At 42.1% G+C, this 17,795-nt stretch overlaps 1 protein-coding gene across 5 annotated transcripts in view; it reads left to right on the top strand.

Annotated features, from left to right (window-relative positions):
- LOC128657240 (oocyte zinc finger protein XlCOF6.1-like) overlaps nt 1–17,795 on the top strand; it is a 116,072-nt gene that overhangs the window by 6,984 nt on the left and 91,293 nt on the right. For 4 of the 5 annotated variants that reach the window (XM_053711507.1, XM_053711505.1, XM_053711508.1 and 1 more), the window contains 2 exons: nt 6,605–6,709; nt 16,668–16,815. In XM_053711507.1, coding sequence (XP_053567482.1) covers nt 6,605–6,709; nt 16,668–16,815 — 253 coding nt within the window. The remainder of the gene's footprint in view (nt 1–6,604; nt 6,710–16,667; nt 16,816–17,795) is intronic. The other variant, XM_053711506.1, reaches the window with a different exon arrangement.

Raw genomic sequence — 17,795 nt, 5'->3', positions numbered from 1 at the left:
CGAAAGATAAGGGTATTAGGTCCCCAAGACCATAGATCTTGCCAAGTGCTGTACTTTTAGCGACATGGAGATTTATTAAGTTATCCAAAGGAGCTCTTTCCAACAAAGATTTAATCAGTTCCTCAAGTCTCACAAGATGTTGGTCGTAATGCCCCTGCAAGCTCATTTCCCGCATGTTAGCCATTCTTAGGCGGATTAACGTCAAAAACTGAGGTTTGTGTAGCAGGCTTGTAGAATTCAACAGTGTTATCCAGTTAAGGCTATGTACCTCGGAACACAGAGGGGGAAAGCGTTGCCTACTGTGAGACACTGCTCTAGGCCTCTATAATCAAATCCTGGGCTCCGGCATCAAAAATACAGCTCAAACATTTGCAGAGAGCTCCCAAAAATATAAGGCAGTGAAATGATGTATAGTTTAGGTGATCTTGCTGTAGGATGTTTCCAATAATTAGCGGAATATCGGGGATTCAGCTAGAGCTCATGGAAGTGCGACGGATCAGGATTGCTGTACAGAAACTTCACCCCCACATTTTACATTTTTATTATGTGTGCTCACACCTTTTGCAATGCGTCACTTAATTGCTTCTATATGTACAGTGCATATATATCATTTGTGTGCAGACCTTTGGTAATATGGCACTTAAAAGGATATGAAGCCCAATATTTTTCTTTCATGATTTAAAAAGCATATCATTTTATACAACTTTTCAATTTGCTGTTATTATCAAATTTGCTTCATTCACTTCGTATCCTTTGTTGAAGGAGCAGCAATGCTCTACTGGTTGGTAGCTGAACATATCAATGGAGCCTATTACAAGGGTCATATACGTGCAGCCTTCAATCAGCAAATATTTCACAGTAGTGCATTGTTACTCCTGAGTCTACCTAGGTATGCTTTTCAACATAGGATACTAAGAGAATGAAGCAAATTAGATAACAGAAGTAAATTAGAAAGTTTTTTTTAACCCCTAATGATCAGCACCGTACAGGGTACAGTGCTGGTCATTTAGCCCTTAAGGACCAGCACCGCTGATATCCTGGGGGGTTTCTGCCTTGATCTTGCTAACAGCGGAAAGATTGTGCTATTTCTGCATGCCCCACTATTTCATGCAGAAATAGTAGTGCACAAGATTACTGATGCAGAGAGAGACACTCTTTCCATCGAGTTGCATTGGTGCCGTACTTTGGTGGTGTGGGAGGGTCAGGAGGGAGACGGTAGGCGGCCCATCGCTGGGCGGGACAGCTATACTGCCAAAAAGGGTTTAATGGTGGGAGGGATCTGCTACACTACCGAAATGTTATTGGAGGGGAGGGGTTGTCCTAAGCGTTCGCTAGGGGTGGGAGGGTCAGGGAGGGTACTGAACTACAGAAAATGTAATATTTAATAAAATAAATAAAAAAAAAAAAGATAAAAATATATTAAAACCAGGTATGAGTTCCTAAGATGGTGGACACTAGACAGAGGGGGGGGTTAAAGAGATGTTTGGGAGGAATCGTGTAGGTTGGCGGGTAAGGGAGGATCCCACATTGCAGAAAATAACATTTAAAAAAAGAAAGAAAATTGCCTTAAAACTTCATATTGGCAGACTTTCTGCCAGTACCTTAGATGGTGGCGACCACTGGGGGTTGAGGGTGAGAAGAGAGCTGTTTGAGAGGTATCATGTAGGGATTAAGGGGTGGGAGGTGTCAGCTACACTACAACTAAACTTAACTTTATAAGCTACCTGATTAACCCCTTCACTGCCAGGAATATTAGAAGTGTGGTGCGCAGCTGCAATTGGCAGCCTTACTACCAAAAAGCAATGGCAAAGCCATGCATGTCTGCTATTTCTGAACAAAGGGGATCCCAGAGAAGCTTTTACAACCATTTGTATTATGACTACACAAGTGACATGTAAAAAAATTCAGTGAGAACCCCAAAGTAAAATAATTTTTTTTTAATATCACATTATGCGGCAAAACGGTGGATTGAAATATACCAAAATGGGCCTAGCTCAATACCTTGGGTTGTCTACTTAAAAAAAATTACAAATATAAATATATATATATATATTATTATTTTTTTTATTTTTTTTTTGACAGGTAAATAAAAAAAAACACAAGGTTCTATTTAGCCCCTTAACCAAAAACGTACAGGGTACTTCATACAAAAAAAGGTCCTTAACGACCAAGGACTTACCCTGTACCTTGTTAGTCTTTCCAAGCGGTGGAAGCGATCCTGATCCCTTCCAGCCGATTTTATGTTATTGCAGTGATGCCTCGATATTGAGGCATCCTGCAATAACTTTTTTTAGCAGTCCGATGCAGAGAGAGCCACTCTGTGATCGTTGATGGCTGGGAGCCGATGCAGGGAGGCAGGTGGGTGGCCTTCGGTGAAGGAAGTGCGTCGGAGGGGGGGCGGGATCGCATGCGGGGGCGGGAGCAGGTGGGAATACACTATGGCACAATAAAAAAATTTGATAAGGTTGGAGAGAGGACTGGGGAGGGTGGGAATTTTCAGCTAAGGGATCTGGGAGGGGGTTGGATATTGAGGGGGGGCAGCTACACTACAGAAAATATTGAATAATTTTATAATTTTTTTTTTTTTTAATACCATATTTTATGGCAACTTTTTTTAGTACTGGCAGACTTTCTGCCAGTACTTTAAGATAGCGGGGACAATTGTGGGGTGGGAGAGGGAAGAGAGCTGTTTGGGAGGGATCAGGGGGTGGGATGTGTCAGGTGGGAGGCTGATCTCTTCACTAAAGTTAAAATTAACCCTGCAAACGCCTTACAAGCTACCTAACTAACCCCTTTACTGCTGGGCATAATACACGTGTGGTGCACAGCAGCATTTAGCGGCTTTCTAATTACCAAAAAGCAATGCCAAAGCCATATATGTCTGCTATTTCTGAACAAAGGGGATCCCAGAGAAGCATTTACAACAATTTGTGCCATAATTGCACAAGCTGTTTGTAAATAATTTCAGTGAGAAACCTAAAATTTTTGAAAAAGTGAACGATTTTTTTTATTTGATCGCATTTGGCGGTGAAATGGTGGCATGAAATATACCAAAATGGACCTAGATCAATACTTTGGGTTGTCTACTACACCAGTGTTTTTCAACCAGTGTGCCGTGAGAGATCCTCAGTTGTGCCACGGCAGACTGACAACAGTGTGACATATTTTTTAAACTTTGCTTGTTTTTTACTCCCAGTGCAGGGGTAGTTTGTAGGAGGCATGGCATAACAGCACAATACATACAGTATGTATATGTGTGTGTATATATATATATATATATATATGCTGTATTAGGCTACAATGTGTGATTTTTTTTTTAACATTTTGGGATGGTGGTGTGCCACAGGATTTTTTAATGTAAAAAAGTGTGCCACGGCAAAAAAAAAGGTTAAAAATCACTGTACTACACTACACTAAAGCTAAAATTAACCCTACAAGCTCCTTACATGCTCCCTAATTAACCCCTTCACTGCTGGGCATAATACACGTGTGGTGCGTAGTGGTATTTAGCGGCCTTATAATTACCAAAAAGCAACGCCAAAGCCATATAAGTCTGCTATTTCTGAACAAAGGGGATCCCAACGAAGCATTTACAACCATTTGTGCCATAAATGCACAAGCTGTTTGTAAATAATTTCAGTGAGAAACCTAAAGTTTGTGAAAAAGAAAAGGTGAACAATTTTTTATTTTTTTTAATTTGATCGCATTTGGCGGTGAAATGGTGGCATGAAATTTACCATTTTTCATCATATTTTATGTTTTATATATTAAATTATAAGATACGAAAATAATGGTATCTTTAGAAAGTCCATTTAATGGCGAGAAAAACGGTATATAATATGTGTGTAAGAGGAAAATTACAGCTAAACACAAGCACCACAGAAATGTAAAATTGCCTTGGTCCCAAACGGTCAGAAAATGGAAAAGTGCTGTGGTCCTTAAGGAGTTAAGTTTTAACCCCTTAGTGACCAGACCATTTTTCAATTTTCTTTCCATTTAGGACCAGGGCTGTTTTTACATTTCTGTGTTTGTGTTTAGCTGTAATTTTCCTCTTTCTCATTTACTGTACCCACACATATTATATACAGTTTTTCTTGCCATTAAATTGACTTTCTAAAGTCAACATTATATCATATAATTTACTATAAAAAAAGTTTTATAAAATATGATGGGGGAAAAAAAAAAAAAATTGTTTTCTAACTTTGACCCCAAAAATCTGTTACGCATCTACAACCATCAAAAAACACCCATGTTAAATAGTTTCTAAATTTTGTGGAAATCCACGTTTACCCCCTTAACCCCCTAAAGGACCAGGCATTTCAGACTACAACTTCCCCAAAAGACCAGAGTATTTTTGGCATTTTTTCTATTATTCTATTTAAACAGAAATAGAGCCTTTTCTTAATATTTACCTTTCAAAACTATATATTTTTTTTAAAGTAAACAGCCCAAAGTATTAATCTTGGCCCATTTTGGTATATTTCATGCCACCATTTCACCGCCAAAATGCGATCAAATAAAAAAAAATCGTTCACTTTTTCACAAACTTTAGGTTTCTCACTGAAATTATTTACAAACAGCTTGTGCAATCCTGACACAAATGGTTGTAAATGCTTCTTTGGGATCCCCTTTGTTCAGAAATAGCAGACATGTATGGCTTTGGCATTGATTTTTGGTAATCAGAAGGCCGCTAATTGCAGCTGCACGCCACACTTTTATTTTGCCCAGCAGTGAATGGGTTAATTAGTTAGCTGTAAGGTTAATTTTAGCTTTAGTGTATAGATTTCCCTCACACCCGACACATCCCACCGCCTGATTCCTCTCAAACAGCTCTCTTCCCTCCCCCTCCCCCCAAATGTCACTCCCAGTACTGGCAGAAAATCTGATATATTTTTATATATATATATATATATATATATATATATATATATATATATATATATATATATATATATATATATATATATATATATATATATATATATATAATTTTTTTTTTTTTTCTGCAGTGTAGGATCCCCCCTTACCCCCCCCCCAACCTCCCTGATCTCCCCCATAAACAGCTCTCTAAACTTCCCCCTCTACCTATTGCCACCATCTTAGGTAAAAAAACAAACAAACATTTTTTTCTGTAGTGTAGCTGCCCCCTACCTCCTCCTCCCTCATTTACACCATCCCCCTCCTTACCGGCTGCTGCTGTTAGTATTTTTATTTTTCCCTAGCGTAGCAGTTCCACCCGCTCCTACCCCCTCCAGCGATGGGTCACTTACCCGCCTCCCTCCTAACACTCCCATACCACCAACGATCAGCACTATTGCTGGCCCTCTCTGCATCAGTTACTCACCGGCAGGTACTGCACGATGCCTCAATATCGAGGCATCGCTGCAATACCTTTAGAGTGGCTGGAAGTGATTGCTTTCAGCTGCCATTTTTGCTGAGGACGTGCTAGGTACATCCGCACACGTACCTAGCACATCCTTTGTCTTCAAGAGGTTAAGGGAGTGATTAGAAAAAATGCTAAAAAAAAATGCTCTGGTCTTTTGGGTATGTTTTTCTCTGAAATTCCCGGTCCTTAACCCTTTGAGTGCTAAGCACTTTCCCACCTGGGTGCTAAGCTTTTTTTTAAAGGGTTTTTATTTATTTTTTTTTTTTATTTTTTTTTTAAATAATTGTAACTTTTTTTTTTTCTTTTTTTTTTCAGATCCCCAAGACTTACGCTGTTGGAAAGGTTAGGCGATTACCATTCCAACAGTGGGTCTTGGGGGTCTATAGCTGCTTAGATGCCTTTGATACAGGCTTCTAAGCAGCATGCCCCCTGCGCCTATACTTAACATTGTTAAGTATAAATAAAGTTGCGCGGTGACGTCACCACGCATTACATGAAGCCCCGGCGATGCCTGTCACTATGCAGGCCTGTTCGCTGGGGTAGGAGCGGGTGGGAGCCCCCAGATCTCCCTCAAGGTGGGAAACTCTGCGACGGCTCAAAGCCGTCGTTAGCACTCAAGGGGTTAAAGGGACATGAAACCCAAAATTTTTCTTTTATGATTCTGATAGAGAATACAATTTTAAACAACTTTCTAATTTACTTCTATTATTTAATTTGCCTACTGCTTTTGTTATGCTTGCTGAAAGGTTTATCTATGAAAGCTCAGGAGGCGCAAGGAAACTAGGTTCTTGCTGCTGATTGGTGGCTGCATATATATACAGATTGTCATTGGCTGGCTCACCCATGTGTTCAGTCAGCAACCAGTAGTGCATTGCTGTTCATTCAACAAAGCATACCAAGAGAACGAAGAAAAATTGATAATAGGAGTAAATTAGAAAGTTGCCTAAAATTGCATGCTCTATCTGAATCATAAAGAAAAAAAATGTGGGTTTCATTTCCCTTTAAGGGGTTTAAATTGCATGTTATATTTGAATCACAAATGTTTAATGTCCCTTTAGCTAGGATGGTATTTTATCAGTCACAATGCGTTGTTTACTGTCGTGTAAAAGTGAGTTTGGCATAAGTGCTCAGACCATGATGAGATGGAGAATATGATAACGGGATACACACAGGTGATGTGAGAGCGGTCAGTGATGTTTTTATGTTTCACTCTTGCAGCGTGTGACTAACTTACTGACAGCGAGTCACATGAGCGGGGACAAGATGACAGCAGAGAGGATACTGACCCACACCCTGCAGATCATGCACCTGCTGACAGGGGAGGTGAGAGCTGATGGAATATGTCATAATAACAGCTGTGTGTCCCTGCGACTGACTGTATTTGTTTTGTTTTTTTATTGGAGAGCCTAAAAATAAGTGTGTATACATTAAAAAGCTTGGGAAATTTTAAATTAAAGGGATATGAAACCCCCCAAAAATCTGGTAATTCATATCATACAATTTTAAAAATAAGTTTTCATATCGTTTCTACTATCCCATTTGCTTTTATTACATGCTATCCTTTGTTGAAGAGATACCTAGGTAGGTGTCTGGAGCACTATATAACAGGAAATAGTGCTGCTTTCTAGTGCTCGTGCAAATGGATAACATGTTTGCAAAACTGCTGTCATTTAGTGCTCCAGACACGTACACTCCTAAGCTTATGTCCCTGCTTTTCAACAAAGGATACTAAGAGAACAAATAAAAATTGATAATACAAGTAAATTAGAAAGTTGTTAAACATTTTCTTTCATGATTCAGGTAGAGCATGAAATGTTAGTGTTTCACGCCCCTTTAAAATTATCAAAGAATATAATTTTATATAAGTCCAAAAATATTCAAGACTTTACAAAATGTTTTAGTATTTCCAGTCACTAATAATGAAGAAATTTGTTTACATAAACAAAAGTTACAAGCAACTTAAAAACAGTGTCCAACACTTTAGCAGTTAATGTTGGTTATTGAGCTTTAGTGGTGGGGTTTTATTTGCATTAAAGGGACAGTCAACATCAGAATTTTTGTTGTACAAAAGATAGATAATCCCTTCATTACCCATTCCCCAGTTTTGCATAACCAACACAGTCATAATAATACACTTTTTACCTCTGTACTTACCTTGTTTCTAAGCCTCTGCAAACTGCCCCCTTATTTCAGTTCTTTTGACAGACTTGCATTTTAGCCAATCAGTGCTCTCTCCTAGGTTACTTTACGTGCGGGAGCTCAATGTTATCTATATGATACACATGAACGAACGCCCTCTAGTGGTGAAAAACGGTCAAAATGCATCAGATTAGAGGCGGCCTTCAAGGTCTAAGAAATTAGCATCGCAAAATAGATGATAAAAGTAAATTGGTGGGGGCGGAGCCTAGCCACGCTGGAAGATGGCTGCAGTTTGTTAGAGCTCTGACAGCCCTAGAGCTAGCTAAGCCAGTTTAATGCAACCTATTAAGTAAATAAAACGGGGGAGAAGGGAATGGCATAATCCACAGACAACTTAAGCACCGCTCTTAACAAAATCTGGCCCTCACAGCACCCGGTGACCGGCAGATCTGGTGCGCAATTAACGCCTTCACGGTGTATGGGAGAAATTAAAATTATAAGAGAGCCCAAGGAGGAACCCACCACCTGGCGAACCATCCACATACCTCACACTGGGTGTACAGAAGCGCAGCCTTGCTCCATCTGAGGCCGCAGTACGGAACTCGCTTGGAGTCAACCACGTGGGCGCAGCACGGAGCTCTAAAAGGACCATACAATCGGTATGCCGGCGTGAAAAAGCTATTGGCCACCACACTCGCCCTGAACAAGCCCTCAACAGTACGGGCCAGAAGCTACATGGCGTGGGTTTCACAAAAGTAAAGGCCGCAACTTGGGCACCGGGAGGTGAGTCACAGTGAAGAGCGAGACACAGTGCAATAAGCAAAACATAATAAGCAAATCATCTCCGATCACACTCACCAGAGACTTGTAATACCGGCCAAAACAGGGGGACAGAGCGGCATCGGCATAAGACACTGAGCCCAGAGAAGAGACCCATATAAAAGGCCTAAGACTTTACACAATCCCTTAAAGCCCTAAAAACAAAAAACAACATAAGGGACATAAACACCCACATCAAAGCCAATGGTCACACTGTCTTTAACAGGACACAAAGCTGTGTACAACGGGACTAATTGCTAAAAACATACCGTATGAGATATACAACTTGTTATTCCTATAGAAGCGAGTGTCAATACCTCAGGGTGCAAATCTAAAACACCCCACAGTAAGACCCTGGAGGGGGAAAATCCTGACATATATAAACGGACCAGAACCAGCATTTACTCCAGCCTCACTCAAAGATCAAAACACAAGGCCTACAAGCACTCCTAGAAGGGGGGAAAACAGTGGCATGACTGGCAGAAGGACACAGAAATCTCAACCGACCTCTATGGATAACTACCTGCTACCGTTAGAATCAACCCCAAAACACCCCCAGGGAACAACAAGATGGGAGGCGGCAGACTAATCACATGAACCCCCCTCAAGCAGACTTGGCACAGAGTAACTATCTCACTAAAGAGGACATAAAACATCTCTCATCAAAGAAAGACATAATGGAAGCCATGGCAGACGTTAAGCAGATGTTTGAAGAGCTTAAAAAAGATATAACGGCAGTTGAACACAGAGTCACACAGATAGAAGAAAAACAAGAAAATCTGTACTCAGACTCACAACAGCAGGCAAGCCTCCTGCAGTCACAGGAAGTAGCAGTTCAAAATCTTACAGAACGCATTGAAGACCTAGAGAACAGGAGCAGGAGGAACAACTTGAGGCTGAGGGGCATACCTGAGTCAGTAAGCCCGGTGGCCCTTCACGCCTACTTACAAGAACTTTTTAAGTATATCAAGAACTCACCGGGGGCTGTGGAGGTCCAAATAGAACGAGCGCACAGAGTGCTACGCCCTAAACCACCTATCAGAGCACCACCAAGGGATGTCATAATCAAACTCCTATCTTATAGAGATAAGGAGGATATCCTCAAGGGCCAGAACAAGACACCCCATCGTATATGAGGGGGCAGACATCCAGATCTTCACAGACCTTTGCCCCGCCACACTTCAAAAAAGGAGAGACTTAAGATATCTCACTGCCGTCCTTAAGGAGAATCAAATCCCGTACAGATGGGGGTTCCCAACAAGTGTCATCGCAAGCAAAGACAATACAGCAATCTTCAGGAACATCACAGATCTACTGCACTTCAATCCGGTACTGGGAACACAGATAAGGCCCCCACGGCTACTGACCGGAGAAAGAGGCGACCTCCAAGGACCTGCAGCATCAGTTGCAGGAAAAACACCAGGCTGACGGGTCGCGCCACACCAATAGACATACTTGACACTGGTCTGCCCAGGACCTATTATGGCCCAAGAGCTCTGTCCGCGACTTTGAATAACAGAATGTTGAAGAATTAATACAACGACAGATAAGTTTGAAATCACTTGTTATATTAATGTTTGTAATCTGTTTGTTAATAATGATTAATGCACAGTTATGTTTCATTGTTTCATGGATTATTGCACAATTATGTTTCATTGTCTCTTGAGGAGACTAGTTTGGTTTGTGAGTGGTTCATTGACATACTCCCTGCATTATACATTACATGCCCACTTGATAAAGACAGGTAAGGGATGAAGTTGAGTGCCCAAAACCCTGAGGACTACATGTTTAGAGGAATGTGGGACATCCCTTGACCAGCACATACTATAATTGATAGGCGCCCAACACTGAGCAGGGGGGAACCTTTATAAGCTAGAAATGTTGAGCTCACCTTTGATTACACTATTAATTATACAGCTAAGGACACTGGGCATCGAAATAACGCCTCAAAGACAATATAGCAGGCACTAGCCGACCAGACACAGCAACAGACGCTTTCCAGGCCCCTCCGAACAACACAAAGACTAAGACACAGGTGCAAAGACACAAAAGCAGCACAATTAATGCCCCCAAATAACACAAATCATAGATAGCTCATATAGCTAAACAGACTCAGAATATCTGGGCTGTAATGTTCCCATCACGCACAACGCTCTTACACCCTCCCTAGTAGCACATAACAACACATTAAAAGCTGAACTACACTACTGAGTAAGCCACATAGATAACCACTCAGCATTACAGGACTCATATCTCCAAATGAAAGATAGGGGCGCAAATGCAGAGAGGTAGTTGTGCGCAGGGCGACAATGTGAGGAAGGGGCGCCATGCCTCTCCCCGATAAGAATCCTCTTCTCCTTTATTATTTTCTATACTTTTCATTGTTAATCGTTATAGAGTTACATGAACTTATAAAAATGTTTGAACAGTATTTTTACGAATACACTAGCTCCAGGCATAATACCCCTGGATTACTAATTTGGTATTGTTGATAGCTGTATTTTCTCAGATTTGTTTTTCTTTCAACTTTCTGAAAATAGATCTTACTTTACCCCACACTTTTAATTAATAACAAGGAAGTTGGGTCTCTAACCCATTCCACTTCTGTTTCCCCATATCAACATAGAGAAGGCGTGCCCACTCCCTTGAAGAGGTACACTTCTCAAGACTAACTAATACTCTCTACTAATCTTCTACCCCCTTTCTTACCCTATTCCCGCCTCTTCCCCCCCCCCTCTCTTCCCTCCCTTTTTTTTCCCTCTTCTCTCTCACTTGACATCCCACACACAGAAGTAGTGAACATGACGTCAAAGCATAGCCGTATTAAAAATCTTACGGTAGACATTATTACCATAAATGTTAAAGGGTTCAACAGCCCCGGGAAACGAGCACTAGTCACAAAAGTTTTGAACAGATTGGTAGGGACATTATATTCCTACAAGAGATACACTTCGCAAAGCAACATTCCCCCACTGCCTACTTTGCCTCAGGCCCATCGAAAAAGAATGGTGTGGGGATTCCGTTTAGCTCGAGAATGCCTTTCCAGCTGTCACAACTGGAACAGGACCTGGACGGCAGGTTTCTCATACTAATGGGAAGCCTGCACGGAAGGCCGATTAAACTGGTAAATGTATAAACCCCTAATCAATCTCAATCCATCTTTTTCAGGAAAGTAGCTAATCGCCTTCTTGAAACAACGGCAGGCATAAACTTCCTAGGGGCGCGATTTTAACACCCCAATGGACCCTACGGTGGACACGTCGGGTGGCGTCTCCAGCACTCCCCTAAGAGTGATAAAAAACCTAAACAGCACGATTAGGGACCTAGCCTTACACGACATCTGGCATGCCTTCCACCCCACAGCTAGAAATTATACTTTCTACTCACATCCACACAGAAAGTATTCAAGAATAGACTATCTTTTTACAGACACTATAGGACTCTTCACAATCACCGGATGTGCCATCAGACCAATAACTTGGTCGGACCATGCCCCGGTAGGCTGCTCAATTCAGTGGCCAAACACACCAGCCACTCCATACATCTGGAAACTGGACGACACACTACTCGACGACCCCATAATCAAACCTCAGTTACACAAAACATTAGCTGAGTAATTCACACTGAACACGACCGCTACCACGCCAGGCACTACTATATGGGAGGCACATAAATGTGTCATGAGGGGTGAACTAATCAAATACAAAGCCAGACTAGTCAAACAACATAGGGAACGCTATCAGACACTACTGGCGCAGGTCTCGGAGAGGGAGGGCACCCACAAGCAGAATCCCTCCGACATACAGTTGCAAAGGGCGTTACAACAATCTAGGACGGATCTCTTACATTTCCTACAGGAGGATCAGCAGAGGCAGGCCCTAATCCTATGGCAGATGTTCTTTGAACAGGGCGACAGGTCAGGGAAACGTCTAGCCCATGCGATAGCTCGGAAAAAGATCAGGACACGTGTATACACTTATAGATAACCAGGGCTTACCCAGGGCAGACAGCAGGACAATTGCAAACACATTCAAGGAGTACTATAGTGCTCTCTATAACCTGACTACCCCTGAAGATCCCTTGCTCAGGACCGAACACGAGTTGGCAATCCAACAGTATATCATGAATACAAAGACACAAACATTAACCAAAGAGGAATCACAGTCTCTTGAGTCTCCAATCACAATAGAGGAGGTCTTGAAAGCCAAAGACTTACCCTCCGGGAAGAGCTCAGGCCCTAATGGCTTCGGCCTGAAATATTACAAAACCTTTTCACAAGAACTGGCCCCTTGACTGACGGATCTTTTCCGTCAGCTACCGGAGTCACAGACTCTCCCCAAATCCATGCTAGAAGCGCACATTGTCATGGCAAACCTTCGGACAGACCTGAGAGTTATCGGCCCATATCCCTCCTGAACTCGGATGTCAAGATCCTGGCCAGGATACTTGCAAACCACTTAAACACATTCATACCCCAGCTGGTCTTCACTGATCAGGTGGGGTTTGTCCCGGCCCTTGAGGCTTGAGACAACAAGCTCAAAGTCCTACAACTGATATCATATGCCAACGTTAACGCTATCCCCTTATCACTCGTGTCAACCGACACAGAAAAAGCGTTCGACCGAGTAAGCTGGTCATTCATGAGTCGCTCCCTACTTAAATTCGGGCTCGGACCAAGCTTCATTAACACAGTTTGCTCTCTGTACTCGGCACCCACGGCCAGAGTCAAGGTAAACGGCACACTGTCAGACCCTTTTACTATAAATAATGGGACGAGACAGGGTTGTCCCCTGTCCCCGCTCTTATTCGCCCTCACTATAGAGTTACTCGCTTGCAGAATCAGAGACAATCCAACTATCACAGGCATCAAAGTAGGCAGGACAGAGCATAAAATAGCGATGTATGCAGACGACATTCTTCTCACAATATCCAACGCTATTTCTTCGTTGTCAGCGGCACTAGAGGAGTTCGGGACATATGGCAAGGTCTCAAATTTTTTATTAAACCCCTATAAAACAGAGATAATAAATATAACAGAGACATTACACACATTTCAGAGACTTAGAGAACACTGCCCGATTACAATTGCACCCATCTCCCTTAAATACCTAGGGATCACCCTAACACCACAAATCAGAGACCTAGTGGACATCGACTACAGGAAAATTAGGGATGAAATAACACGAGACCTTGCGGGCCGGAGGAATAACAGCATCTCCAGGCTAGGCCGCATAAGTGTCATTAAGATGAATGTCCTGTCCAGAGTCCTATACATACTCCAGACAATCCCGATATCCACATCTTACCACTTGTTACATCAAATACAGATAGCAATAGAAACATACATATGGAACGGGATCAAACCTAGGATTCAGAGGAAGACACTATACTTGCGCAGAGAGGGGGGGGGGATGGGGGTCCCCCATCTCGAGACCTACCGCACAGCAATAAATCTACAAACACTGATAGAGTGGTGCCAAAACTCTAAAAATAAAGCCTGGGCTCAGATGGATTGCGAGATCCTTCAGAGAGGGAACGTCGGTTCACTGGCGTGGGTAATGCCAGCCTGCCGCCCCGTAACAGTGGAGAACTATCTGCTCTTATGGGAGGTATTCTCCATGTGGGATAAGTTAATTTGTGACAACACTTTTCTCTTATCCCAAAATTCACCCTTGACCCAGATCAGGGAGAACTCGGACATAGGGCTTAAGACCAGGCCCCAAGACCAAACTTACTCACTGGCAGACATTACACATGTCTTACAGGAAGACAAACTTAAATCTCAAGATGAGCTGAAACAGTGGGGCGACCAGGTGTTCGCCTCCTGGTTCAGCATGGCACAGCTGACACACTTCTACTCCACGCATGGTTACAAGAAGCACTTTACCAGACAAAAAACTCCTTTTGAGAGCCTATGTGTAACAAGCCAGCCCCCGAAACACATATTCTCAAAACTCTATAATATGCTTCTATCAAGGGGAGAGCCTTGTCTTCCCTCATTTACCCACGCATGGCACAGGGAGCTAGGTCACACCATAGACACAGAGGACTGGTATAACATTTTCAAGAGGCACAAAACGGCATCAGTGTCTGCTAGGATACAGGAGATGCATTATAAATTCTTAAGCCGCTGGTACCTCACCCCAAATAGGCTTAGGAAAATCTACCCAACAACTAACGGGGAGTGCTGGAGGGATTGCGGGGAGGAGGGAATATTAATGCACATCTGATGGTCGTGCCCCAGTATACGTCCCTTCTGGGACGAAGTACTCGCTGAAATGGGCAGAATCCTTCATCTGGATATTGTAAATATCCCAAATCATCTCCTATTCCATGACCTTCCTAAAGTGGAAGGGGAAGCAAAATATCACTTACTGCTTTTAATACTGGGGGCGGCCAAGAGGCTCATACCTAAGCTTTGGAAAATGACACGCGCGCCAACATTGCATGAGTGGAGGGCCAGAGTTGAGGATCTTCTCCGGCTCGAACGCTTTCATTACAGGAGAGTTGGAAAACTCAAGACCCACAAACTCATGCAACTCACATGGGAGGGCAGGGGTCTCTGACCCGGGACACTAAAACCCCCAAAAGGCCCTAGACACCGTAACGTCAGATCACTTGCTGAATTCTCTTCTTTTACCCTCTCTCTTCTCCACCTCTTTACCTTACTACTAACAACTATGGCAATGCCGGAACTGTATTAGAGAAAAATGGAAAATTGGTGTATGACAAGCTCAAATTGGGGGGATGTATACCCCCACCTTGAAATGTATTTTTCCTTTGTACTACTGGACTATCATTAATCACATTCATTAAGGACTTCAATTGTCAAACATGGCAGTACTACTGCATTGACTATGCAACTTGTTGCGTTGTATTGAATATAATATGATATGCTATAACCTTGATGTTCTGTACAAATACTTCTAATAAAGCTTGTTTAAAAAAAAAAAAAAAAAAGTAAATTGGAAAGTTGTTAAAAAATTACATGCCCTATTTGAATCATGAAAGTTTATTTTGGCCTTGACTCTTTAAGGGCCAGGCAGTTTAGGGGATAAATGTAAAAGGGTACGACAGATTAGGTTATAGTATCATTATGGCTAGACCACTAATTAGCAAGTCCTATTAGAAGTACAGGATGCACTAATTTAGCTGACAGCAATAAAGTGTTTTTTGTTTTTTTAACCAATAACATATAATACCAAATCAAACAATACTGATGGTGCAAGGCCTAGAACAAAGTAGTGATGGCATCTGTATCTTATGTATCACATTCCAGTCCTTGGTCTAATGGTTGTAAAATGTGCTCTCCTTCCACACCCCCACAGCAGCATTCATCGGCTGAGCACTGAGCTTTGAATGTGACATTATACCAGAGTCAGGACACAGTGACTCCCTTTACTGACCCACCTGGCCCGTGTGTATTTCGTACCTTCTGATTGTGTCTCTGTATGTTCTCAGTAACATCCCCTCCCCTCCATTAACCGGATGAGCGGAGAGGTGAGCACTGCTGGGGAATCTTACATTAATAAACGGCATCAGGGCACAGTGATGCCCTTTACTGACCCATCTGGCCCTGTGTGTATTTCCTACCTTCTGTCTGGGTCTCTGCATGTTCTCAGTAACATTACCCCCACACACACTCACACACCCACAGCTGAATTCATCAGCTGAGCAGAGAAGTGAGCACTGTTGGGGAATGTGACATTACACCAGCGCCATGGCACAGTGGCTGCCATTACTGGCTCATATGGCCCTATGTGTATTTCCTACCTTCTGTGTGTGTGTCCCCACACACACAGCAGCAGCATTCGCTAGCTGAACAGAGAGGTGACCACTGCTGGGGAATGTGACATTAGACTAAATTAAAGACATAGTGACTCACTTTACGGACTCATTTGACCATTTGTGTATTTTCTTACCTTCTGTCTGTGTCTGCATGTAACATTATCCCCCACAGCAGCATTCACTGGCTGAGGGAAGAGTTGAGCATTGATGGAGAACATGGCATTTTACCAGCTCTAGAGCACAGTGACGCCTTTTACTGACCCTTGTCGCCCTGTGTGTATTTTGCTACCTTCTGTCTGGGTCTCTGCATGTTTTCAGTAACATTATCCCCCACAGCAGCATTCACTGGCTTAGCAAAGAGGTGAGCACGGCTGGTGAATGTGACATTTATACCAGGGTCATGGCACAGTGACTCCCATTACTGACCCATCTGCACCTGTGTGTATTCTCAGTAACATTACCCTGGCACTGTCAGTAAAAGTGTGTGACAGAACCAGTCCCTGTGTCAGTGCTGAATGAGCTGTGTGTGTTTCAGGTGCCTATAAAGTGTGATGATGTTGCTGTGTATTTCTCTATGGAGGAGTGGGAGTATATAGAGGGACACAAGGAGCTTTACAAGGACGTCATGATTGAGACTCACCAAGCACTAACGACTATGGAGATCCCAGGAAATGAGAGCTCAGGTAACATTGTTTATTAATCAATATCTCATTCAAGAAATGCACATACACTACTGACGTGAATCTGTCATGTGTGATCTAATGAGCTCATAGATAAATGAGTTACAAAGTCTGTAACAAAAAAGAGTGCTTTACCCCTTTAATTATTTAGGAAAAATTATCCCTGAATAATACAGGAACAATTTTTAACCATTCATACTTTATCTTTATTGGTTTAACTTTTCAATCATACACGTTTAAAAACACCTAAACTCTCTAGATATCAATATATAGCATAGATGTGTGAATAATACCTCTGAGAATCATGTATCTATATTTGAAACATTATACTTGGTTTGTATAATATCAAGCAGTCAGGTACAAATAATATATTTTGTAGCCGGCTATTAATAAATTCAGAAATAATGCTGTAACAAGAGGATCTGTTAATATGTGGAATGTCAGATTATGAGATTAAAGCTATCTAGCTAATACTCTATCTGTAATTATAAAGTCCTTGCTTGCACAGTCAACTTTAGCACAGCTGTTCAGTGTAATAGATTCTGTCTGCTTAAAATCTCTAGATATTAATATTTAGTATAGGTGTGTGAATAACACCATTGGGAATCATGTATCTAGATATGAAAAATTGTACTTGGTTTGTATAATATCAAGCAGTCAGATACAAACAATCGGCTAGATTACGAGTTTTGCGTTATGAGTAAAAAAGCAGCATTAAAGCTCATAACGCTGCTTTTTCACTACCGCTGCTATTAAGAGTCTTGTAGGTACAGCTGTCCCCGCACACTTTTTTGGCCGTACCTGCAAATTAACTTATGCAATTTTCGTAAAGTCTTTTTTCAATAGGACTTCCATTGCGCCGATATTACAATCTTTTTTTTTTTTTAGGCCAAAAAGTGAGCGGTACAGCCTATCCGGCAAGATTCCTAACGCATTTTAAAGTCAGTAGTTATGAGTTTTACACTACAAAGCTTTAGCACTTT

This window comes from Bombina bombina, chromosome 4, assembly GCF_027579735.1.
Source record: "Bombina bombina isolate aBomBom1 chromosome 4, aBomBom1.pri, whole genome shotgun sequence".
NCBI classification, from domain to species: Eukaryota; Metazoa; Chordata; class Amphibia; order Anura; family Bombinatoridae; genus Bombina; species Bombina bombina.
The sequence above is the reverse complement of the archived record's forward strand: the minus strand, read 5'-3'. Positions and strand labels throughout refer to the sequence as shown.